Here is a 26,411-nt window from a genome sequence, read left to right as displayed (position 1 = left end):
TCATACTGAGGTGGTCCTTTCACAGACATCCTGGGGGGCGGCTCCTGAGGCAGCCCGGACCTCACCCTATGTCCTTTGTCCACTTTTCAGAGAAGGATACAATGCCTGGCGAGACACATCCAAACCTACCGAAATCCTCACCAAGCTCTGCAAAGACAACAAGCTGGATGGCCCCTACTTCCGCCCTGGGGAAATACAGATAGGAAACCAGGTCTTTTCTGGAAAAACAACCTTTACCAAGGAGGACACGGGTAACTCCCCACAGTGTATCCTGCTGAAGTGGTTCTTCTTTTGAAAAGCCTGCTTTCAGTGGTGTTGATGACTGAAGGCAATGGTCATCTACTATAAAGTTAATGCATGGAAAAGTACTGAGGAGGATGAAGATCACTTGTAATCCCCAAATTCAGAGATAATGATGGTGCATGGTGGTATATTTCTTCACAGTGTGTGTGGGTGTGTGTGTGCGCATGCAATATGCCACATTTTTACATAATTTTAAATATGCTATATATATGGTACATTAATATGCCATATATATATATATAGTTTTGTACTCTGCCTTTTCTACTTCCAATAGATTATGACAATTCTCCTCTGTTCTTTGAAACTATCTTCGATAATCTTCTATTTTATGGCTGTGACATTTCCATTGTGTCCATTTTTATGGTGTCACTTAATGCTTCCATGAACCTCCTTACACATATTTTTGCATATTTCTGATGAGTCTACAGTACATATCATAGAAGCAGAATTGTTGTGTCAGAAGATAGACAATACCTTAAAATGAATATTATATAGAATAAATACTTGGACACAACTCAAATTATCCCCATAAGTGTTACACCAACAACTCTCCTTTTCCAACACCAAGAAATAGATTTTTCCATATGAGCAACATAGAACATATCAGGAGGACTCCAGAAAGCCTTTCATAAATTTAGGATGAGAAAAAAAATCCCCTTTAAGGATAAAAAACAATTCCTGTACTATCACACCTATCCATTTGATGCTTAAAGATTACCCATATATGGTGCAGTGCTTCTGATGCAAAAGCCCAATTACGTACACGCTACAGGGTGTTCCGACACTCTGTCGATCCCACCACTTTAATGCCAAGATTTCTTTTTATCTTGTTGTTTTGGTCCCAAGAAATTCTAAGAGGTTTTCCTCATGCAGAGTTATTGATGTCTAGTATATTAACGATATAGATGAATTTCAGTGAGAAAAATACTTTTTCACAATAGACTCTATTAAGCCAATTTAGTCCCTTGGTCACTGTTCTACATTTCATGATTAAACAATTTATTTGCCCACCAAAAACCTGAAATTATGTTCATCAAGATAAGTTCTTGACTGATTAAACTTTATGACAAAGATTTAATTCATCGATTACTTGTTCATCCCTATCGACTTTTACTGACTATAATTATTGTTGTTGGAAGATTCTCTTGGTAGCCTTTTATTTCTTTGGTTAAACCAGGTTCAACTTTTCCTATGTCAAATTTGGCCATTCTAAGGTTTGTCAAGAAGATTTTATTCTTTCAACAATTTTTGTCTTATTTGGCAAGTATTTTTTCTACCAATAGTTTTTATCATGAATTACCTTTTTTAAAAATAAAGTGATAGATCAGAGAATGTTTTCCCTGAGTAGGTGCTGGTAGGAGTGAGAGATCTCAAGCAATAATGAGAAGAGTCATAAGACGTCAATAAGCACATGTTATGTCTATTTCACCACCTTGTTTAGGACCACTCTGATCCCCCGGGCCCTCTCCCACTATAGTGTTAGCAAATAGCTTTATGTCTCCAGAAAAAGTACCCTCTCTTATCCCTTGAAGCCAAGTTTGTAAGTCATAGACTGAAGGAGTCTGATTCAAGGGGTGAAGGGAGTCCTGTACTCCCAAGACCCTGACTGTGCTGAGTCCTCTGGTCAACCCGTCTCATTTCCCAATCTCTTAACTTTTTTTCTTAATTAATTTTTTAAATTGATGTATAGTCGATTTACAGCATTGTGCCAGTCTCTGCTATATAGCAAAGTTGGTAAGAAAAGCCAGGTCTCTGCTATACAGCAAAGTCTTTCCTCAGTTATACACGTATATATATATTTTAAAAATTCTTTTTCATTATAATTTATCCTGGAAGATTGGCTATAGTCCCTTGTGCTATACAGTAGGACCTATTCTAAACATAATGGCTTGCATCTACCAAACCCAAACTCCCAGTCCATCCCCCTTAGCCCCCTCCCCCTTGGCAAGGGGGAAGATCACTTGGCAAGATCACAAGTCTGATCTTTACGTCTGTGAGTCTATTTCTGTTTCATAGATAGATTCACTCTCTCAACTTCCACTCTCCTTCCCCTCCCACCACTCTACTCCCACCTCTTTCCATTTTATTTGTCCTATTTCTTTTTTGCTATCTCTTCTCTCTACCTGTATATTTTCTCTCTACTTGTATGTTTAAATAAACCTTTCAAACACTTTCAGGGAGTGTTTGAAAATGTATCTGACAGTTCATCAATGTCCCCTTACAGGAACACGCATCTGACAAGTCTCTGTATTTTTCTCTCTTCCATGCAGATGAGACGGTGGAGTCGTATGAGCACTTGGCCCTCAGGGTTTTACACTCTTGGGAGAATATTCCAGAGGTTGGGTGTAGGCTGGTTCCTGAGCACATAGAAACACGGCCACTGTACCACAAGGATAAGCCCGGAATGGAGCAGGTAGTGGCCAAGAAATGTTCATCCCCAACAAATGAGACTTTTGCCCTAAAAGTTAATCTTGTTTGTGCCATATAGTAATGGCTCCCAACTAGGGACAGTTTTTCTCCCTCCTAGCCTGGACATTTAGCAGTGTCTGAAATATCAGTATTTTGGGTTGTCTCAAGTGGGTGAGGGTGCTACTGGCTTCTAGTGGGAAGAGGCCAGAGATGCTGCTGAACATCCTATTTTGTACTGGGCAGCCCCTCACAACAAAGAATTATTCAGCCCCAAGTGAATGTTAAGATTGAGAAACTCTGCCCTAAAATCAGAGTTGGATTTATTGCTCTTTCCTTTTTATGATTTGAGTAATCAAATTCTTTCAGAAGAATATTGACATTTAAGAAAGTTCAAAACCCATTTGATGTACCCAAGAACTTGTCCAAAATCTATCAGTAACCACACATCCCAGTAGTTTTCCCAGAGGGGCAATAGATGGAAGCTTACCGTGAAGAATTAGCAAAAACAAGCTGTGTGGAAGATGACTAGAGATCTGGGTTATGAGTTGGAAGGGAAAAGAAAACTTTATTAAGAAACTTTTAATGTCCTAGACTCCTTATGGAAATAATATCACTCATTTAGGATAACCAAGGATATATTTATCCATATTATGGCCATTTTGAGAGTAAAAGAGGTCATTATTAACAATTAAGCTGCTACAAAGGGCCCACGCCAAGGTTTTCCTAGACAAACAGAGGTGTAGGGGTCACCTAAGCCTTATTTCTTAATATTGCCTCATGATGAAATTATTATGATCCTTACTTTTAAGAAATTGTGGTTAGGAGAGTTTAAGTAACTTGCACAAAGTTACTCAGCTGGTAAACAATCTGCCTGCAATGCAGGAGACCCCCGTTTAATTCCTGGGTTGGGAAGATCCCCTGGAGAAGGGATAAGCTACCACTCCAGTGTTCTTGGGCTTCCCTGGCGGATCAGATGGTAAGGAATCCACCTACAGTGCATGAGACCTAGGTTCAATCCCTGGGTTGGGAAGATCCCCTTGAGGAGGGCATGGCAACCCACTCCAGTATTCTTGCTTGGAGAATCCCATTGGACAGAGGAGCTTGGCGGGCTACAGTCCATGGAGTTCCAAAGAGTTGGTCATGACTGAGCAACTAAGAACAGCACAACACAGAGCTGGGATTTAACCCAGACAGCTTGAGTCCCTAGTTCTGTCCCAGCTCTGAATTCACTCACTGTGTAGTCTGGGCAAAGCAAGTGAGCTTGACTATAATGGGGCAGGAAGACCCACACTGTTATCTCAGGCATGGTGGAATATAAACCTAGGGATTGCATGTGTATGGGTGTCTGAAAAGAATACACTTTTATCAAATGTAGAAGCTTATGGTTATTTCTTAAGATTTACTCCAAGATCTTTGAAATCTTTTGGTTACTGGTATCCCTCATTTTCAGAGAAGGCAATGGCACCCCACTCCAGTACTCTTGCCTGGAAAATCCCATGGACAGAGGAGCCTGGTGGGCTGCAGTCCATGGGGTTGCTAGGAGTTGGACATGACTGAGTGACTTCACTTTCACTTTTCACTTTCATGCATTGGAGAAGGAAATGGCAACCCACTCCAGTGTTCTTGCCTGGAGAATCCTAGGGACGGGGGAGCCTGGTGGGCTGCTGTCTCTGGGGTCGCACAGAGTTGGACACGACTGAAGCGACTGAGCAGCAGCAGCAGCAGCCCTCATTTTGCCTGTCAGATGTGGCTTCTTGGTTAAAGATGAACATTAATGTCTGTTGCCTGGAAAAGTCCATGGACAGAGGAGCCTGGTGGGCTACAGTCCAAGGGGCTGTGAAGAGTCAGACACAACTGAGCGACTGAGCACATAATGTCTCTTTTGGGACCCTAGGAATATAATCCTTCATTGAATTGGAGTGGGTAGCCTATCCCTTCTCCAGAGTATCTTCCCGACCCAGGAATCGAACTGGGGTCTCCAGCATTGCAGGTGGATTCTTTACCAACCGAGCTATCAGGGAAGCCCAGAATTGGTTCATCACTTCCCAAATGCTAGCTCTTTGCTTACATTGTCCCTTCCTCTGGAAATCCTCCTTTTGTCCCCCTAGCCAAAGCTCCTCCTTCACCCAAATCCTACGAATCCTCCCCCCTCTGTTGACAGCCCCACTTACTTCATATAAAACCTTCCCTGACCATCCCAGCCTTTGCTGATCACTCACCTTCTTGCCTGAGCTGACAGAGCACTTAGAGTACATACAACAGAGCTGAACGTAGAATCCACTGGCCCTTCTTCCCACCTGGACTTTCAGATCCCTTGAAACAGGGTAAATTTTGGTGTATGGAGTCCAGAGCAATGGATGGAAGGTCCTGTTCTATCACTAATTAGCCACAGGACTTTGGATAATTTCTTTGGTTTCTCTGAACCTTACTTTCTTATGGCTAGGGGTAAGCATTGGTGGACCTAGTGGGTGTGAAGATACTTTGGAGGCAATAAAGCATGGTACTTCTGACAGATAGTAGAATCTCTGTTATCCTTAGGGGTTGGTAAGAAAAGCCAGGTCTCTATAGAGTCAGCAGATAAGATTTGAATCCAGGCCCTGCTATATATTGCCTGTGTAAATACATGCAAGACATTTCTCATCTGCCAAGTAGGAATTTCTACCTAGTGGAGATATTGGAGGAATTAATGAGACAATGCTTTCAATTGCACAGGGCTGCATCTACCACATAGTAGGTGCTCAATAAGGTTTGCCCTTCTCTTGATATATGCTCCAATTTTTAATAAAAATGTAAGTTCTGTCTTTGTCAACAAATATTCTAAATACAGTATGGATAATATTATTATATTATATTATATTTACCTAATAACTGTTCCTAGTAAAGTGAAAGTGTTAGTGTCTCAGTCATGTCTGACTCTTTGCGACCCCACGGACTGTAGCACACCAAGATCCTCTGTTCATGTAATTCTCCAGACACAGATACTGGAGTGGGCTGCCATTCCCTTCTCCAGGGGATCTTCCTCATCCAGGGATCGAACCAGAGTCTCTTACGTTTCCTGCATCGCAGGCGGACTCTTTACCGTCTGAGCCACCAGAGACTCAACCCTAGTAAAGGCATCTGTTAAAACTGTGAATGGTCAGTGTCCATGTGGTAACCACACTTTCCCCAAAAAAGCTAGAGTCTTCTTTTCTTCACAAGGGCCGTCTGCAGATGTGGGTGGATATGTTTCCTGAAGATATGCCTCAGCCTGGACCTCCTGTTGACATTTCTCCAAGGAAACCCAAAGGGTAAGTAGTTGCAGCCTCATCTTCAAGGAAAGAAACCATGGTGCAGACTAAAAGACCTGGTGTCTGACACATTACACCAATCAGCTGACACCTGACAATCATGCCTGACTTTCTACCTGGTCAGTTACATCAGGAGTGGTGGTAATAATAGTAGCAATGGGGATGGAAATAGTGGCCCCTGTTTTATGGTAAGAGCCCTGAGTGTCAACATTCTTCCACATCCAAAAAATGTTGGTTGATGGAAGGAGGATCTGCTCAGAGAAATTCATGTTCATGATGATTCCAGCTGGGACACTTGGTTTTGATGGAACGAAGACCTTAAGTCTTAATATTTTGAACTTGGTAAAGTCGAGGAAGCTTATAGACTCAAAGCAATACCAGAATCACATAGACACCAATCGACTCAACCTCCAGGGTCTTCAACCTACGTCTCCCTTCCCTTATCCCAGGTATGAACTGAGAGTAACCATCTGGAACACAGAAGATGTCATTTTGGAGGATGAGAATATCTTCACAGGACAAAAATCGAGTGATATTTATGTTAAAGGGTAAGATCATCAGCAAACTCCATCCACCCTTTCCTTCTCCTGTTCACCCTTTAACCCTCAACCAAACTATGCTTCATGGAAGGCATTCCACCCACACCTCACAAAAGGAGGCTTTCTTACTCACCTTGTTAGAGAGGTCACTTTCTTTGCCAAATATTTGGTCATTTTACTAAGAATGATTATCTCATGAAATATTTTTGTGAGAAAAGTTTGTTTATATGAATGTCTCTTCCTGTTAAATGTTGAATGCCTAAACTTTTTGAATGACATTCAAAATATATTTACACCAGCAGAAAGTAGTGAACTATAGTGCTATTGATGAAAAATTAAGTGTTAAGATTATAAGCATGCATGCTAAATTGCATCAGGCATGTCTGACTCTTTGCACCCTATGGACTGTGGTCCACCAGGCTCCTCTTTCTGTGGGATTCTCTAGGCAAGAATACTGGAATGGGTTGCCATTCTCTCCTCCAGAGATTTTCCCAATTCAGGGATCGAACCTGAGTCTCTTATGTCTCCTGCACTGGCAGGCAGGTTCTTTACCACTAGCACCAGCTGGGAAGCCCACGGTGACATGAAGATTGCTCAGTTGTGTCTGATTCTTTGCAACGCCCATGGGCTACACAGTCCAAGAAATACTCCAGGCCAGATGCTGGAGTGGTAGCTGTTTCCTTCTCCAGAGGATCTTCCCAACCCAGGGATCAAATCCAGGTCTCCCACATTGCAGGTGGATTCTTCACCAGCTGAGCCACAGCCTAACACAAAAGTTGAAATTTATACCTTTTCATTTGCTACTTTGATAAAAAAAATTTATCAGCCTAGGACCTAGGAAACTAAATAATTTGTATCTCTCTGCTACATCTTGGCTATGACACAAATGCCTTTGTAGGTTTCCTTTAGCCCCTAGTCAGGGAGGGAGAGGAGGTGGTAGAGAACCAGAAACAATATGACTTAAACATGTACCCTAATCAAGAGGGAGGGGATATATGTGTACATATAGCTGATTCACTTTGTTGTACAGCAGAAACTAATACAACATTGTAAAGCAATTACACTTCAATTTAAAAAATAAAAGAATTGTAGTTCTTTTAGCAGGAAAATTTCAAAGAAACAATAATTTTTCTCTCCACAAACTCTGAGGAAGTTAAATTACTTAGAGGTTTTCAAAATAAATATTGCATAACCTAAGGTAGTCTATGATTTAAAAAATAAAAATAGAATAATCATAATAACATATAGAAGTTATCTATAATAATAACTATAGATAGCTTCTTATCCAAAATCTTCTCAATAAACTACTTGTTTTCAAACAAAATATTCAGTATACTCTCAAATACAAGCAATAAAGCATAAATATTATTGTAATAAAGTGTACCAATGTTTTAACAACAACAACAAAATGTGTCCTCAGATAAAACTCATCTCAGAAACAGTAAATTCTTTTCAGTTTTGTCTCTTTGTCTTCCCCCAGCAAGAACCCGTCTTCTTCATGGACACTCTCATTTCTGGTATGCCACTAAGTCTTATTCATTTTAGGTCCCAAATAGCTGTCAGCAGTATCCATTCTCCTTATCATCACCATGTCATCATCATCTTTTTTTTAAAATAATTTTATATATTTATTTATTTTTGGCTGTGCTGGGTCTTCATCCCTGTGTGGGTTTTTCTCTAGTTGCGGCAAGCCAGGGAAGCCAGGGCTACTTTGTTGCAGTGCGTGGGCTTCTCATTGCTGTGGCTTCTCTTGTTGCACAGCACAGGCTCTAGGACATGTGGGCTGCAGTAAATGTAGTTCCCGGGCTCTGGAGCACAGGCTTGGTTGCTCCAAGGCATGTGAGATCTTCCTGGACCAGGAATCAAACCCAAACCTCCTGCTTTGGCAGGCAGATTCTTTACCACTGAGCCACCAGGAAAGCTCCACCATCATCATCTTTCCCTCCATCATTTCTTGCGGGGGTCAATACTATCTGAATTGGTCTCTCCATATTCAGTCTCACTTCCAATAATCTGTTCTTCACGTTGAAAAATGAGTGACCTTTTAAAAACTCAATCTGATCACATCAGTCCTGTACTCAAAATCTTTTAATGACATCCTATTTTCTCTGGACAAGGATCTAAAGTCTCTCGTAAGTCCTAAAATATCACATATAATGAGCTGCTACCTATCATCTCACTGGATCAGTTCCCCCCTTGCCTTCTCTAGTCACACTGAGCTTCTCTCCTGTCTTAGGATGTATCCTAACTTCTTCCATAGGGCCTTTGCATATCCCTCACTGGTGACTTCTTCCACCCCACCCATTTCCCTCTATCCTCTCCCCTCCACGACTGTGGCTCCACAAAGACAAGGATCACCTCTGCTTGCTCCCCATCACCCCCTAGCATCTGGCTCAGCCCTTGCCTCATAACAGATACCACACGTACCTTGACTGGCCAAGCACCATCTTTAGCTAAATAAAGGTACCCTTACCTAAATAATTGTACCTTTACCTTGAGTGGTACCACTCTTCTCAGAAGAGAAGGATCTTTATCTGCTCTGGGGTAGTTTGAGGTAGAGGAAGGGATATTTGCTTTCAGAAAGTAAGTGGTATGGCATTATCAATTAGTTTGAATTAAAAGTACCTATTTTCTCAAGAGTTAATTAGCCATGGATAAAGTACTAGAGGCAAATGTATTCATTATAGCTTACTTTATACTCAGCACAGAGGAGAAAGACCAGATAATACAAAGAGGAAATAACATAATAGATCATTTGGAATACACAAAGCTCTGGACATATACTATCTCATGTAATTCCTCAGAATTCCCATGAACTAGATTCTGTGATTGTTTCCATGTTCCAGATGCAACAAAGGCACAGAGAGTTTAGACAACTTGTCTATTGAATGGAGTAATGTAATAAAATGTAGTGTAATATAGTGGGTGCGGAAATGCCCCCTCCCCCCTAAAAAAGTCTTCCAGGGTGAGAAGAAACTCATATTAAACTTTCATTCCACAGTTCCTGAGTTTTCCCTCTTTATTGCATGGGGCTTCAAATCTACCCAAGAACTACTGAAGACAATTCCCCAAACTGACTTAGAATGAGAGTATTCTTTCTGCTTCAGACCCTTTGATCCCTATTTATAGCTTTCAGATCCAACGGAAATTTCCATCTGAATCTAACTATGTCATAATTTTAAAACTATGATCCGTGACCACAATGAAACTACTTCAATCACTCTTGGTGATGCTGATGCATGAATAATGTGCTCAGAGGGTTTAATTCTTTCTCTGTCTTCATTCAGGTGGTTAAAGGGTTTGGAAGACGACAAGCAGGAGACAGACGTGCATTACAACTCCCTGACCGGAGAGGGGAACTTCAACTGGCGCTTCCTATTTCCATTTCAGTATCTCCCAGCAGAGAAGCAAATGGTCATTTCCAAGAGGGAGCATATATTTTCATTAGAGAAGATGGAGTGTAAGACACCAGCTGTGTTGGTGCTCCAGGTTTGGGATTTTGAAAGACTGTCCTCAGATGATTTTCTGGGTAAGGTAGAGACTTCATCAAAGTCATATTAATGTTGAGGGTTTTATCTCAACTTCTGAAGAGTTTAGTCTGACTTTGCTCCACAAATAATCATTTCGATGCTGTTTAATAATTTTGATAGCAAAATATTGGAACATTCCAAATAGCCCTTAATATAAGGTAATTGACTCAGTAAGTTATGGTACATCCCTATGGTAGAAGATACATATTCAAGTAACCTTAAATTGGTCTTTGCTCCAATGCCAAGAAGCTGTTAAATTTTGAGCTAATCACTGGTCTTTTTTGTACCTCAGTTTTCCTCAGTTGTAAAATGGGAATAATAAAATTATATACTTCAGAGGGCATTGGGAGGTATATATTTGATAATCTAAAAGCGAAGTACAGAGTTTCATACAAAGTAGTGCTCAATAAGTAATAACCCTGCAGCCATTAAAATATTAGAATATTTAATCAGTTGGATAGTTAGGCAAGGTGCATTAAATGAAAAAAGTATGTAAAAAAAAATCCCCTTTTGGTAAAAAGTGTGTTTATTTGTGTAGCAGAAAGAGTCAGAGACAGCCAAAGAGACAGAAAGACTGACATGAGAATATGAACTAATAAGTAAGGCAGTGGTCAACTTTTGGGAGGTAGGATTATGTAAATTTTTTTTTAACTCATGTATATATTTTAAGTGTCCACAGTTAACAAATACTACTTAATAGGAAAGTTTATTAAAGAGAGAAATATAGTATTCTCATGGCATTCTCTTATTATGACTTATACTTACTTGTTGAAAACTAGTGAATGGCAACCAAAAAGAAGCAGACTCACAGATACAGAGAATAAACTAGTGGTTACCGATGGGGAGAGAAGGGAGGAGGGGCAACCCAGGGGTGGGGGTGTGGGAGGCAAAACCACTGAGTGTGAGACAGGCTCCGGGGTGGATTATACAACATAGGGAAATATGCGAGTATTTTATAACAACTGTGAGTGAAAACTAACCCCTTAAAGATTGTACACAAATTTTCTTGAAAGAGAAAATTCATTGTTGAGAATCCACGAAGGTACTGGAAGAGTTGCTACCAGGACAGTAAGACTTAGTCCCCAGCCTGGAGGAGTTTAATGGGCTCAGAAAGGGAGGGGTGATGGGGGGAGGAGCTTCTTCTAGGCTGATCAGTGCTAAGGCAGGGAAAAGCTCAGAGGATAGACACAGAATCTAGATCATACTCGGGGAACAGAGAAGAGGCCCAGCAGATGATATCAGAAACCGAGGCTTGAAAGTTACATACGGTAGCTCTGCCCTGGTCTTCTACCTGCTGCCACAGCACTTTCTTTTATTTAATACTTTTTTTTTTTTTTTTTTAACGTGGACCACTTTTTAAAGTCCTTATAGAATTTGCTATGATATTGCTTCTGTTTTATGTTTTGGCTTTTGGGCCGCGAGGCATGTGGGATCTTAAGATCCCCGACCAGGGATCGAACCCACACCCTCTGCACTGGAAGACAAAGTCCCAACCACTGGACTGCCGGGGAAGTCCTGGTGTGCTGCCACATTATTAATGCCTTAAACGCAACACACATGTCTTGGTCATATTTGTGTCCTGGATACCTAGCACAAGCTATTGATCCCTTGTGGTCCTGATTGAATGACCAGTGAGAGGATAGATGAATGGGTGTGTGAATGAGGATAATGACGGATTTTAAAGCCCTTCCCTAACCTGTTAAGGGCATCTCTTCACAGGCTCCCTGGAAATGAACCTCAATAGTTTCCCCCGAGCAGCGAAGTCTGCCAAAGCCTGTGATCTCACCAAATTTGAAAATGCAAGTGAGGAGAACATGATTTCCATATTCCAGCAAAAGCGTGTGCGGGGCTGGTGGCCTTTTGCTAAAAGCAAAGAACTCACGGTAAGTCAGAGCCGTAGAAGATGGGGTGGGGATGGGGCAGGCAGAGGACCCATGCTCTTTAAATGAGTCATTTTGTAAACTTAAAGAAAAATGACTTGAAATGACAGAGAGCCCTTTAGGGCAAAGATTCTTCTGAGAAGCAAGAATTCTGAAAAATTTATAAATGCATTAAGCCCTCCGTATTTCAGCATGCTTGATTTAATAGCAATCTATGTCAGGGTGGATTTCCATCCTCTTGGCTTGAACATATGCCCCTGGCATTAATTTTTTTTCAACATCTCTTGAAATTATGCATACATTCCTGACGAATGTGCAATTTTAATGCAAATGCTTCATCCCTTCACCTTCAAACGAAAAACTCAGTTTAAAAAGTGATCTATCCTTTTAAAACTTGCTCCAGAGGATGCTGGCAGAAAGGAGAGCCATTCACCCCTTTCCCAACTTGCCAACTTGCTCCATCCTGTGTGACACATACTGTAGGAGTTCAGACATTTCATGAGTAGTGGGAAGAAAGTTTCCCTTACCCTTTCTTTGAGCTCCCTCATCACCTGTGTAAGGGAGGACGGAGGACTCCAGTGCTCAGTGAAGTTGAGAAAAGGGACCAGGACCGCATGGATGGCCCCCTTTCGCTTCTATGCTTGTCTTCGGGGGAGCGTGTTCTCCCTTCTGCTCCTAGTGCCCAGAAGTCAGAGCAAACCCAAGTCAGGACCCTTCAGGTCACAGGTCTGGGTATAGACCGAGTTCTCAGTCTCTCTCTGTTCTGTGGACTCAGTGGGGGCAAGACATGGATTTCTTTGAGCCTAACTGGGTAAATGGCAGCTGCTGACCTGACTCCATGGGGTCTAGTTCTAGCGTGTTTTCTTGGAGGCTTTCTCTTCCTTCCATTCTCAAGTTCAGTCCCCTCTGTGAGATGGGATCGGAAGAATGAGAATTCAAGCAGACGCCTTCTTTCCTGTCCCCTCAAGTATGCACTGAGGTTTCACTGAGGTTTTACTATGTGGCAGCCTCTGCACTCCTTTCCAAGCTTCATGGCTTAGCACATAATAGATGCTCAGTTAGTGAACTGATTGATGAATGGATGAGTTCAGAAATGAAGGTTCATAGCAATGTTATTCATAATACCCCAAATTGGAGCCATCCAAATGTCTATCAACTGATGAATGGATAAACAAATTTGATATGTTAATAAAAATTTCAGAAACACAGACCTGATTGAAGTAAAGAGGCATTTATTTGAGGTTTGTTAGGACTATAGCTAGAGAGAGGCAGATTCAAGAAGCACTTGAGTTCTGTTCTGTTCCACTACAAAATGAGGGAGCCTGGTAAAGGCAAAACACCACAAAGTTAAGCAGATTTTTTTGGTTACCAATCAGAAATCCAGTTTGGCAAGAAGGGTGCTTTTTAAGCAAGGGTTGGTTGGGGTTTGAAATGATTACATTGTTGCAAAAGGAGGGGGGATCTTTGAAACTGCAAGGTTGCAGGGAGCAGGTGATGGCAGATACTGTTTTGAAGATGGCTAGTGGTGTCTTTGGAGAAGGCAATGGCACCCCACTCCAGTACTCTTGCCTGGAAAATCCCATGGACGGAGGAGCCTGGTAGGCTGCAGTCCATGGGGTCGCTAAGAGTCCGATAGGACTGAGCGACTTCACTTTCACTTTTCACTTGCATGCATTGCAGATGGAAATGGCAACCCACTCTGGTGTTCTTGCCTGGAGAATCACAGAGACGGGGGAGCCTGGTGGGCTGCCGTCTATGTGGTCACACAGAGTCGGACATGACTGAAGTGACTTAGCGGCAGCAGCAGCAGTGGTGTCTTAGAATTTGATACAGTTCAGAAGATTGAAGTTCTCAATGATTTAGGAACTTGGATCTGCAAAACCACCTGGCTCCATTTTGGATGCATGAACCATAGTTACTCCATTTTGAGTTTTAAGTGGCTTTACATATGTCACCATCAGGTATATCCATACAATGGAATAAAATTTAACCACAAGAAAGTATAAAGTGTTGACACATGTTCCAACAGTAGACTGCTAGCTATTTCTCCAGCAGAAACAGGTTATTTGGGATTAACAAAGAATTGCAGTTTGAGATCTGCAACCATGGCTGCTGCTGCTGCTGCTAAGTCGCTTCAGTCGTGTCCAACTCTGTGCGACCCCTTAGACGGCAGCCCACCAGGCTCCCCCGTCCTAGCCATGTGCAAGTCCCCAGCAAAAAAATGGACAGAACTCTTTTATGGAGGGAAAAAGGAAGCTGGGAGTGCTATAGTTAACAAAGAATCCATGGCTTTTTATTGGCTGAGTCGTGACTGTCTCTCATTGGATGAGCTGTGGCCAGGCTAGAAGAGGAAGTCTTTCTTCCTGTTAGGTTCTGCTGTCTGCATAGGGCATGAGAGCCCCCTTTGCTGATATCTCCACTCTATTTTAATTGAGATTTCTGTCTACTCATTTTTACAGTTTCCATGCCTGTAAAATGAATAGTTCAGACTGGGTGCCTCCAAGATGTGTTTCTAGCAAAGACATACTCTATTTCCAACTCTGCGTGAACTCCCCTCCTGTGCCTTGCAGCCAGCAGTCAGAACATCACTGTCCTCTTATTCCAATTACCAGCAGCCAGGAGGGGTTTGTTTATGGGCTATGCCACCTGCCAGGCTTATTTTTAAAGCCACTTATCTGTACACCCAAGTTGTGTAATTGAGAGACTTGGATCACACAGCTCCTAGTGTGGAATATAGGATAGTGAGTGAAAAACAGCTCCAAATGGAATTGCAAAAGCACAGGCATCCTTTGGTGAAGGAACAGGACTATGTATAGAACATGCTTTTCGTTAAACACATTACATTATGCATCTTATTATCCTGCTAAAAGCAACCTTCAAAGAAATCACTCTTTCAGGAGATGAAGATCAGGAAGTTTCTTTTATAGCTTAATATTGTGAGTCTACAGGTAGGTAGCCCAGGTAAGTCCCAAGAGCATAATAACTAAAATTAAAAGAGACATTTCTTTGCTCTCAGTTTAGTATGAAAAAACCGTTGTCAGCATTTACGATGGCTCCATACTCATACGCTAGGCACTAAAGGCTCAGCAATCAATAAGACACGTTCCTGCCATCCAGAAATTCACAGTTTAGCTGAGGAGACCTGTAGACAGACAAACTGTCTGAAGAGTACGTGGCAAATTCAGATTCCACAGGAGCAGAGAGGGGAGATATTTTTCACCTGAAGATCGTTTTTAAGACAAACTATATTATAGAAAATTTATAGAAAATTTTTAGAAAATTTATAGAAAATTCAAAAGACACCAAAATGCAGAAAGGAAGAAATAGTGCCCATATGCAAATTGCTCAAAAAAAACAATTGCTAATACATATTGTTATTCCCGATATATACAGATTTTGGTTAATTTTATATAATCGTGATCATTCTATGTTAAAAATAATGCCTTGTTCATTTTGGCTTATTCAGTGTTATAATAAGCATTCCTCTACATAGTATTAGGAATATGATTAACTCTTTATATTCTCAAAATAGAAATGCCACAGTTAAATCATGTGTTTTTCCTCAACATATGTTCATTTAAAAAAATTTAAGCATGCAGAAAAGTTGACTAGGACAAGGATCAGCCACATACTCACCATCTAGACTCAGCATTTGTTGATATTTTGCCATATTTATTTTGCCTGTATATGTGAATATATATATGTGTGTGTATATGTATAGGTATAGATACACACACACATACATTGGCTGAACCATTTAGGAGTAAGTTCTAGACATTCTAACACTTTACCCCTAAATACTTCCACGTGCATCTGCTGAGAATACGGACATCCTCTTACATAACTACAATGCCATCATCACATATAAATTAATAATATTGCCATATATAACTTGAAATCCATATCATATTCATTTCTCCTTCTGTAAAAAAGGATACCCTATTGTCCTCAAATGTATTTTATAGCTTTTTTTTAAAAAAAAATAAGATTCAGTTATAGTTGATATGTTGCTATTACTTATCTTTTTGATCTATTTTATTTTCAAATAGGCCCCCAGCCATTTTTATCTATCATCTATCTATCCATCTATATATTATCTAATTATATCATTGTTTTTCATTTATTAGTTGGCATTTATGTGTTAAGAAGAGCTTTCTCTCATCAAATGGATATATATTATAGTCACCACATCCCCTAAAAAAAAATCAGATAAATGTTTAATTCTCTCCACTCACTACCAAGTTTTTGAATCAAGAATTAGTGTAAGACTCATACTTAGTGGTGGTAAGTGAGATTTTTTTCTCTTACTTTATTTTTTTGTATCATCATTGACTCATGAATTTAAAAATATTTTTTTCTAACCCAGTAGCAAACAAGATTCCTAGCACCCTGACACTTGTTTCTAAATATCAATTCCTACTAAAAGAATCCATATATCTTTGGGGAAATGGCTGACTCCAGGTCAGGGGCAGATAAATGCAATGTGGCCCTGAGACATCTTATTATAACATATAGGACAATTTGAATATCCAAAAGAATATGACTATGTGTTTTGTGTTAAAGCTTTTTCTGAGTTTTGAATTATTTCCTTAAATTAGCTATTGAGAAATGGAGTTCCTAGGTCCAGAGGTGTGATCATGTACTATAATGCACACAGTCACACACACATGCATATGTGTGCACGTACATATGTATGTGTATGTGGGCTTCCCTGGTGGCTCATTGGTGAGAATATGGGTCCTTGGGACTTCTTTGAGAGTTTTTTGAATAAGCAGAATATATTTCTCATTAAATTATGCATTTCTGTCCATAAGGTAGTGTTGAAGGTAAGAACTATGATTTTTTAAAAGTTTGATATTCACCAAGCACTGGAGTGAGCACTGTATAAGTGTTATTTATTTTTCAAAGCAACTTTATGGGGTACATGCTATTAACATCCCCAGATGAGTGAGACTCAGACGGGCAGGTAATTCACCCAAAGTCACACAGCTAGTAAGTGGCAGAATCTGATTTCAGATATAAATTTGTCTGCACCAAATCCTACTCACTCAATTCCTGTGCTGTGTTATGCTATGCCTTGCTCTACTATTCCCTGTTACTGAAGGCCAGCCATTAGATGGAAGTAAAAAACAAGTTTTTCTTTTCTTTTTAAAGCCAATTTTATTAATACATAATATATTTACATACAGAAAAGAGTAATATACATTCTAGAAAAGTGTACCAACCATGAATTTTCACACACTGAACACTCCCATCGGTACCTAGACAAAGAAGCAGAACCTCTCCAGTGACCCAGACCCCTCATGTCACTGTCCTGACCGCTATCCTGACCTCTAACCTCATTAATTGATCCGTTGCCTTCTTTAGCTAAATGAAATCACACAGTGTATTATTTTGTATTTGGCCTCATCTGTGCAACATTTTTTTCTCTCTATAGCAAGTATGTGTTTTCAACATTTAACATCAAAAATATATTAAAATGCTGGGGAATGGCAGTGATTGTGAGATTCTTCTTGAACATTTCAGAAAAGGCATATTGATTGATTGTTAAATAAATAGGCTGATTCACTTCTTCCACAGAATGAAACCACTTAGACACATAAAATAGCAGATGTTGTTTTCTCAGTCGTGTCCAACTCTTTGCAACCCCATGGACTGCAGCACACGAGGCTTCCCTATTCATCACTGTCTCTTGGAGTTTGCTCAAACTCATGTCCATTGAGTCAATGATGCCATCCAACCATCTCACCCTCTGTTGCCCCCTTCTTTTGCCTTCAATCTTTTCCAGCATCAGTATCTTTTCCAATGAGTCGGCTCTTCACATCAGGTGACCAAAGTATTGGAGCTTCAGCATCAGTTCTTCCCATGAATTTTCATGGTTTCTTTCCTTTAGGATTGACTGGTTTGAGCTCCTTGCTGTCCAAGGGACTCTCAAGAGTCTTCTCCAGTGCCACAGTTCAAAAGCATCAATTCTCTGGGGCTCTGCCTTCTTTATGGCCCAACTTTCACATCCATACTTGACTACTAGAAAAATCACAGCCCTGACTATATGCACCTTTGTTGGCAAAGTGATGTCTCTGCTTTTAATACTCTAGGTTTGCCGTAGCTTTTCTTCCAAAATAGCGGAGGATGGGATTTGGTGTCAGAGGACCTGGGTACAAATCCTAGTTTTGTGGCATAAGTTAGCAAACATCATCAAGCCTTCGTTTCCTGGGCTATAAACTGGGAATAAAAATGTCATCTATCTTGCCAAGCTGTCAAGTGGTTTAAATGGAATAATATACCACCATACATGTTATACAGCACTCTAGCTAAGCTTATTGTTAAGCAATGAAGAAAAAAAGGCACCTATGATCCCTTCACTCTCATACTCACTTGTTCTCCATTGGATTTTGTCCTCTCTTCCAAACATTCTGGAGCCCAGCGGTTGGTTAGTGACTCTTAAACTCTGTCAAGTATAGAGGAGTTGAATGAGGCTCCTAGCATATAAAAGTATTGCACAGTGGAACCCAGATCATTGCTGGAAAACCTCTGGAAATCAGACAGAGGGTCTTATCTTGCAGATTGGAAGCCCTCTCTGCCATGCATGGGGAGCTGGCTTCTTGGGTTTATTCCAGCCATGAAATCTTACACGGTTATCCTAAGCTCTAACTCCGCCTTTCATGAAACCTAGCAGTTAGAGCCAAGTTGCTTTAAAGAGCCTCTGGCCATCTGATAGAAGAGGAAACTAAGGCCCGAGAAGACAAATGCCTTTAGGTGGCAATGATGAAGACAATCACAGAATCATCTCGTGTTAGAGCTGGGAAGGGTCCCGTAAAAATTTTAGTCCAATTATCTGGCAATCGGAAGGCAGCCTGCTATAAAGGAAAGAGCATGAACTTTGGAATCTTACAGAGTTTGGTTCAAATTGCAGTTGGTTAGCTAATTGCCTATGGGACCTTGGGAAAGTTATTTGACTTTTATGGCTTTATTTCTCTATCAATATAAAGGAGACCTACTTTGCTAGTCACTATGATAGATTATAGACAAAAAAAAAAAAAAAACAAATCTGGGACGAAACAAGCATTCAATAAAGTGTTGCAATTACAGTTAGAGTTATATTACTATTATTGTACTGTTGATAGATGTGTAGAGGAGTGACAAGAATGGATAAAAGCTTTATATTCTTTCTTTCCAAGCATTTCCTCAGTCCCTTTATGTGCAAGGCATTGCTGATGGAGCCAAAATTTCTCAATAGGAATGAGTATATATACACATATTTTTAAGGAATATTTCTGGGTCATATGAATTTAATCCCTTCTGAGTTGGGTCACAGTACTAGTCTAAAGAATGGATGAGATTACCTAGATTTGAACTCATGACTTCACTTGTAATAAAAGCCCACTGTGCTTCTTTACTAATTCAGACAGCCATGACACTACCTCTCTGAGTCTGCTCCAAAAAAGTGGAAAAAAAAAAGTGAAAGTCACTCAGTTGTGTCTGAGTCTTTGTGACCCCATGGACTATACAGTCCATGGAATTCTCCAGGCCAGAATACTGAAGTGGGTAGCCTTTCTTTTCTCCAGGGGCTCTTCCCAACCTAGGGATCCAAACTCATCCCAAATACTCTACTTCTCTCTAATTTCTCCGATGATTACATTTTCGTGGCTACCAGCAACTAAATCTGTTTGTTAAGAAGCCCTGGCTTGGGCTTCCCTGGTGGCTCAGTGGTAAAGAATCCACCTGCCAAAGTAGGAGACACAGGTTTGATCCCAGATCTGGGAAGAGCCCACGTGCCGCGGAGCAACGAAGCCCATGGGCCACAGCTGTGGAGCCTGCACGCTAGAGCCTGGGAGCCACAACCCATGTTCACTCTAGAGCCCATGTGCCACACCTACTGAAGCCCACGTGAGCTAGAGCTGGGGCTTGACAACAAGAGAAGCCACTGCAATGAGACCCCTGCCTACCACCACTGGAGAGTAGCCCCACTCACTGCACCTGGAGAAAAAGCCCGTGCAACAGTGAAGACCCAGCACAGACAAAAAAGATAATAAACAAATAAAAATGAAATATATAGATATATATATGAAGAAATCCTGGCTTTTTCAGTAAGAATAAATAAGTTAACACTAGATCATTGGTTCATTAGAACCTTAGACCTTTTTACTGGGTAGGAAATCAACCTCAGAAGTCAGGTAATGCCCCATCCACACGAGATTCAGAAAGGCAAACTTAACAGCAAACATAGGTGCTGAAATTCTTTGATGTTGCTCCAGTCTCCTGCCACTTCTGTGTCCCTCCTATCATCTTGAATCTTTTCTAATTTTGTTTTTTTGGCCACACCACACAACATGTGGGACTTTAATTCCCTGGCCAGGGATTAAACCTGTGTCCCCTGCATTGAAAGCATGGAGTCTTAACCACTAGACCACAAGGGAAGTTCCTCACCTTGAATCTTGATCCACAAAACCAAAGGAGCAAGAGAGAGGGTCTCGTCCACCAAAAACAGGAGCTCTACTAGATCAGTGATCCTATTTTTCTCCTATTTTTCTTAATCATTAAGTCCCCAGGGCCTAGAACAATGCCTGGTATACAGGGAGCCTCCAAAAGTAGTGAATGAACAAGAAAGAATGACTCTCACCTTGTACAGAAGTCCTGTCTCATCCTTTGATAATCCGACTTATATCCCTGCCAATAACTTTGGCACGGTGCTCTGAAGAAGCATATGATTCACAATTTTCAAACCAAAGAGACTGTTTCTCACTGAGGGGAGAGAAGGGAAGAGAGTGCTAGAATAAAAGGATAATTCTAAAATACTTAGAGGGCACAGCAAAAATAAAGATGACAAAAAAGCCATTTGGCAAATGTAGGTCCATACACACCCAGCTCCGCTTGAGAGCCATCGACAGGGAAGAAAGATGGTAGCAGATTCAAAAGGGTTTGCTACTCAAGTAATTAGTCCCCTTTTCTGTTTTCTATAATTCGTATTACTTCTGCAGATATTAAATGATTACAAGTGAAATAGTCCTTCCTTTTGAGAGCCATCAACAGAGAAGAAAGATGGTAGTAGATTCAAAAGGGTTTGCTACTCAAGTAATTAGTCCCCTTTCTGTTTTCTGTAATTCACATTGCTTCTACAGATATTAAATGATTACAAGTGAAATTTGTGTTTCTATGTGTACACGTGGGACCCCCTCGCCTCACAAAACTTGAGTAACATTATTTCAGGACTTTTATTGTCCATCGTAAAAATGGCTTCTCCCAGGACCAGAAAGATATTTCCTCGATAATAAAGCAGCGGATAGGCAAAATCCTTCCTGGCATTATCCCACATGATAACACTTCTTCTCCAAAGTTGGCCTTGCCCTCCCCACCAACCCACACCCCGCAGTTCTTTGTGACTAGAAACTGAGAATTTTGTCTTTGTGCAGGGCAAGGTTGAAGCCGAGTTCCACCTCGTGACGGCAGAGGAAGCTGAGAAAAATCCTGTTGGAAAAGCCCGAAAGGAGCCAGAGCCCTTGGACAAGCCCAAGTGAGTGAAGTCACGGGGATGAGGGGATCAGACATGGGAAGGGCCCTCTGTGGGCCCCGTATCAGAGGATGCAAGCATTTCTCCAAAACATCCCTCTGGGAGAAGCGAGAAGTGAGGAGGAGTCAATAGCTACTATCCGATTCGTGTAGTGTTTGGTTCTTTGTGTTTTGTTTGTGCTTAGTCACTTAGTTGTGTCAAACTCTTTGCAGCCCCATGGACTGTAGCCCACCAGGCTACAGTCTGTGAGATTCTCCAGGCAAGAATACTAGAGTGGGTTACCATTTTTCTCTTCCAGGAGATCTTCCCAACCCAGGGATCGAACTCAGGTCTCCTGTGTCCCCTGCATTGCAGGCTGATTCTTTATTGGCATGGTTTTATAACTGAAAAATATTCCAAAAATCTTACACAGTATCCAGCAAATGGAAAGGACACTTTTTCATAATACTACCAAATAAGCAATTCCAGAATAATTTCATATATGTTTTCAGTAATTTTGTATGGGAATGTGAGTTTCACATGAATTTTTTTCCTTGTGTTTCTCTAATCATGCATACAAAATTATCTTCATATTTCACTTATCCTTGGCTTAAAAATTTTACCTTGTTGCCATAATTGTCAGAGGAATTTTTTTTAATGCCTGTGAAATTGTTCACAGACTCAATACCCATATTTAAGTTGGTTGCCATTCCATAGTTGGATGTTTAATTTACTTCTACCTTTTTCCATTATTGTAATATGATAAAAATGTTTCCCCTTTATAAATTATCACTTAAAATAAATTTCCAGAAGTAGAATTACTAGAAGCAAGGATTACCATATTCCATTTAAACCATGGTTATATATCAATTAAAAAGTAAATATACAGAGCTTCCCTGGTGGTCCAGTGGTTAAGACTTCACCTTCCAATGTTGAGGGTGTGAGTTTAATCCCTGGTTGGGGAGCTAAGACCCTACATGGCTTGTAGTAAAAAAATCAGAACATAAAAGCAATATTGAAGCAAAGTCAATAAAGGCTTTAAAAATGGTCCAAATCAGAAAAACTAAAAAAAAAAGTTAAAAAAGTAAACATATGTATCAATAGATATGAAATATGTACACAAAATACTCTCTCAAATTACAGCTGTCTTGTTCCTCCCTGGACCCCAAGTGTCTCCTGATGAGTAGGTGTTCCTTTCTTTGCACCTATATTTAATCTGTCATAGTGTTGGGAACATAATGGTTGGAAACACTTTGAAGAACACCAGAGAAATGTAAGATATAAACTCTGCCTTCTGGAAGCTTTCAGTCTGTTTAGGGAGAGCACACAGATTCATAAAATAGTTATCAGTGTGGAAAACACGTTAGGTTCAAAAAGGGGGTAGGTCAAGCAATGAGTGAGGCAGGAATTCAGAACCAGAGGAATTACTGTGGACTGGGGTGGTCAGGGAGGGCTTCATGGAAGAGGTGAGGCTTGAACTGGTCAGGGTAGGACAGACAGAGGGCTCTCAGTTCTCTGGCTAGGTTCTAACTAGGCTCTTGCCCCCCTCAGGACCACTCTTTAAAATGATGAGGAATCATTATCACATAAAAAGTTAGCGTGCTCCTGCTTGAAGACAACATGGTCTTCTCCCATTTTCAGGCCTTTCGTTGTGGGTCCTCACAAAACTGAGAGTCAGAAATCCTTCCTGAGATCTTGAGATTCGTATGTGTTGACAACCTGGCACCTTCCCTGATCTTCTCTTGCTTCCTTCTCAGCCGCCCGAACACCTCCTTCTCTTGGTTCGTGAGCCCCTTCAAGTGCCTGTACCACCTCATCTGGAGGAACTACAAGAAGTACATCATCATCGGTTTCATTCTGATCATCCTCATCATCTTCCTGGTCCTCTTCATCTATACCTTGCCGGGAGCCATCAGCCAAAGGATTGTTGGGGGCTCGTAGAGGGTCATGGAGAATCCAGACCCTCCCTTTCTGCTGATCCCCTCTTCTTCCTCCTCTGTAAATAGATAGGAGTGTGTGCTCTGTGCAGGCACCATACTGGGTAAACCCAAAGACCTAAGAGCCACTCCCTATAACTAAGGACACATCAGCTCTTCTTGGAGGAAATGGGAGTGAAACTGTCCCTCCCTGCTCCAACCCCTGCTAGCCCTCTTTCCAACGGAAAAACCTTAAGGCATGGTTTTGCCCACGGGCAGCATGAGATAATGGCTCCTTTACCCTATTGTAGTCACTGGTGACCTTAAATTGACTTAGGTGAATATTTTCTTTCCATAATTGGTTTTATTCTGAGAAGTTTAATTCTAGGTCTCAGATATTATTGGAAACACTTCTTTTTAAGTATTAAGTAAATTTTTTTACTGCAAATTAAACTAAAAGCATTTTAGCAAATTACTGGATGTTTAACCTGTCCCATATATCTTAACTTTGTTTTAATCCTTACAATTTACAGGACACATTCACTTATTCAGGCTGAGAAGCTGGCTTGGAATAAACTTTATATACACTACTTAAAATACTTCATCGTTGAAAGTCCCATCTAAAAAGATGTTGCTGGTTTTCCATTAAATGCTTGTTGAACATGCTCAGTAGTAGTAGTGAGTTCTGGAGAAATCCATTTGTATTTATGCATATTTATTTAGCATATGGCAATTTCCAAGTGGGAATTAAAATGTGATTCTGGGTATGTGTGAATAGGACGGGAAGCTCCATGAGACCAGTAGGAATTCTCTTTAGTCAGATATATAATCCCCACCAAATATGGTGCCCCCCTAGCCCTACACCATGATGTGAATAACCATCATCCGCGTTATTCAATCTTACCACCATATATGGTAGGTTCTGTCATGACTCTTAAGCACAGATTAATTTCAAAAGCAGTCTTAGAAACAATACCCAATGCACTTGTCAGATGGGGTCAGTTTTTCTTAAATTAACTCTTTGATCTTCAAAGTAACACAGTGTAGATCTGCCATCCCATCTGAAGCAGGGAGCGGAAGTGAGGGACTAGTGTTCTCAGGCGAAATAGGAAACAAAGGAATTGGAATGTTTGGCCTTAAACACAAGTAAGTATGGCAACTGTTTTTTTCTTTATTTCTTGAGGGGCCATTTGGTGGTATGGAGGAAGCTGGATTGGGGTTCCCCTCTCGACACCAGAAGCACTGGGGCTACTGTTTCCTTTAGATAGTGTTACACATGGCTCAGCTGGTAAAGGATCTGCCTGAAATGCAGGAGACCTGGCTTTGATCCCTGGATTGGGAAGATCCCCTGGAGAAGGGAAAGGCTACCCACTCCAGTATTCTGGCCTGGAGAATGCTATGGACTCTATAGTCCTTGGGATCGCAAAGAGTCAGACACGACTGAGCGACTTTCACTTCACTTCACACATATGTTCTGTAAAATGAAGCATGTTACTTCCACATGAGAAGTCATTTAGAATGTTCCTGATTCATCAAAGATTGAAGTATTAGTGTTGTACCCTGAATTCTAGCCCTAGACACTCACTCTTTAGTAAACATAAGTCCTATTTTTCTGAAGTGCTAAAAACTAGAGCATTTAAAGCATTGACGATGTTTCCTAGTGTAATTAGTTACATAAACTATGGATCATTCTTATTGTGAAATAACAGACATCAGTAATGATACAGCTCAAATTACTTGATGTCATGGAATATATACACTGAGTACATTGTAAATTAAAAAAAAAAAACTATGTATAGCGTGATTTAAAAGGAAAAATATGTACATATGCATAAATTAAATGTCTGGAGGAATATGCCAAAGTGTTAATAGTGGTCATCTTTAAATAGCAGTTGGAGAAGGCAATGGCAACCCACTCCAGTACTCTTGCCTGGAAAATCCCATGGACGGAGGAGCCTGGTAGGCTACAGTCCATGGGGTCGCAAAGAGTTGGACATGACTGAGTGACTTCACTTTCACTTTAAGTAGCAGTATCTTTTCTTTCCCTTTTTGTTTCTCTATTTTTCCTAAGACTTCTAAAATAAATATGCATTATTTTTAATATCAAATGTTTAATAAGCAATTATAAATTTAAAGGTTTTCATTTAAAACTATTTATTGAGTGTCCCTTATGTGCTGAGCAGTGGGATACAGCAGAGGTAAGATAAACGCAGCCTCTTGTCGCCATGGATTTTGCATCCAGAACTTCCTCAAGACATTGTTTATCTCTAGATTATGGTTTGTCTAAGAAGAGCACTAAGTAAGGAATGTGTTTTTCATGGATGAAGTTTAGGGAATAGCACAACACACGTTTGCGGTGACGTTGAAAAGCAAAAGAACAACTTTATTTTTAGCACAGATTTGGGAGGAAGGTATTATGCTTTCTGCTGGATTCTGGACAGTGAAATGCCAAGTCAACACTTGACAAAACAATATACATTGTTCAATCCACAATAAAAACAATAAAAATGGAAAATTCTTCTAAGTTAAATACAGCTCAAATTTTCTTTGATGTCATATTGAATGCTGAAAAGCAAAAGTATTTGAAACACTTTCAGATCAGATGGTGCTATAAGAAATGTGTGAGGAGTGATGGTAAATGAAGATAATTTTGGAATCAGCTCTGTCTGGTGTCTTACACATAGATTATCATTCATGGCCTATCCTGTGTAGAAAATAAGTAAAATAATGTTCTAGGCCAACTGTGCACAGCTAGCCTTAAAGGAACTACAGCTTAAGAATTTTAAAAATTTAGGACTTCCCTGGTGGTACACTGGTTAAGAATTTGCCCACCAACGCAGGAGACAAGGGCTTGATCCCTAGTCCGAGAAGACGCTAGATGCCAGGTAACAGTTAAAGCCCTGCACCACTTCTGAGCCTGCACTTTGGAGCCCTCGAGCCACAACTACTGAAGCCCATGCACTTAGAGCCTGTGCTCCGCAACAAGAGAGGCCACTGCAACGAGAAGCCCACACACCACAGTGAAGAGCAGCCCCTGATCACCGCAACTAGAGAAAGCCC

The 26,411-nt window shown here is 40.7% G+C and overlaps 1 protein-coding gene across 1 annotated transcript in view; it reads left to right on the top strand.

Annotated features, from left to right (window-relative positions):
* Positions 1–24,020, top strand: part of FER1L6 (fer-1 like family member 6) — a 137,404-nt gene extending 113,384 nt beyond the window's left edge. Inside the window, exons 34-41 of the mRNA XM_027560901.1 lie at positions 91–251; positions 2,574–2,716; positions 5,911–5,999; positions 6,449–6,547; positions 9,826–10,067; positions 11,788–11,951; positions 21,359–21,459; positions 23,193–24,020. Coding sequence (XP_027416702.1) covers positions 91–251; positions 2,574–2,716; positions 5,911–5,999; positions 6,449–6,547; positions 9,826–10,067; positions 11,788–11,951; positions 21,359–21,459; positions 23,193–23,376 — 1,183 coding nt within the window. The 3' untranslated portion in view covers positions 23,377–24,020. The remainder of the gene's footprint in view (positions 1–90; positions 252–2,573; positions 2,717–5,910; positions 6,000–6,448; positions 6,548–9,825; positions 10,068–11,787; positions 11,952–21,358; positions 21,460–23,192) is intronic.
* Positions 24,021–26,411: the final 2,391 nt, after the last annotated feature.

This window comes from Bos indicus x Bos taurus, chromosome 14 (assembly GCF_003369695.1).
Source record: "Bos indicus x Bos taurus breed Angus x Brahman F1 hybrid chromosome 14, Bos_hybrid_MaternalHap_v2.0, whole genome shotgun sequence".
NCBI classification, from domain to species: domain Eukaryota; kingdom Metazoa; phylum Chordata; class Mammalia; order Artiodactyla; family Bovidae; genus Bos; species Bos indicus x Bos taurus.
This window is presented reverse-complemented; position numbering and strand designations above follow the sequence as displayed.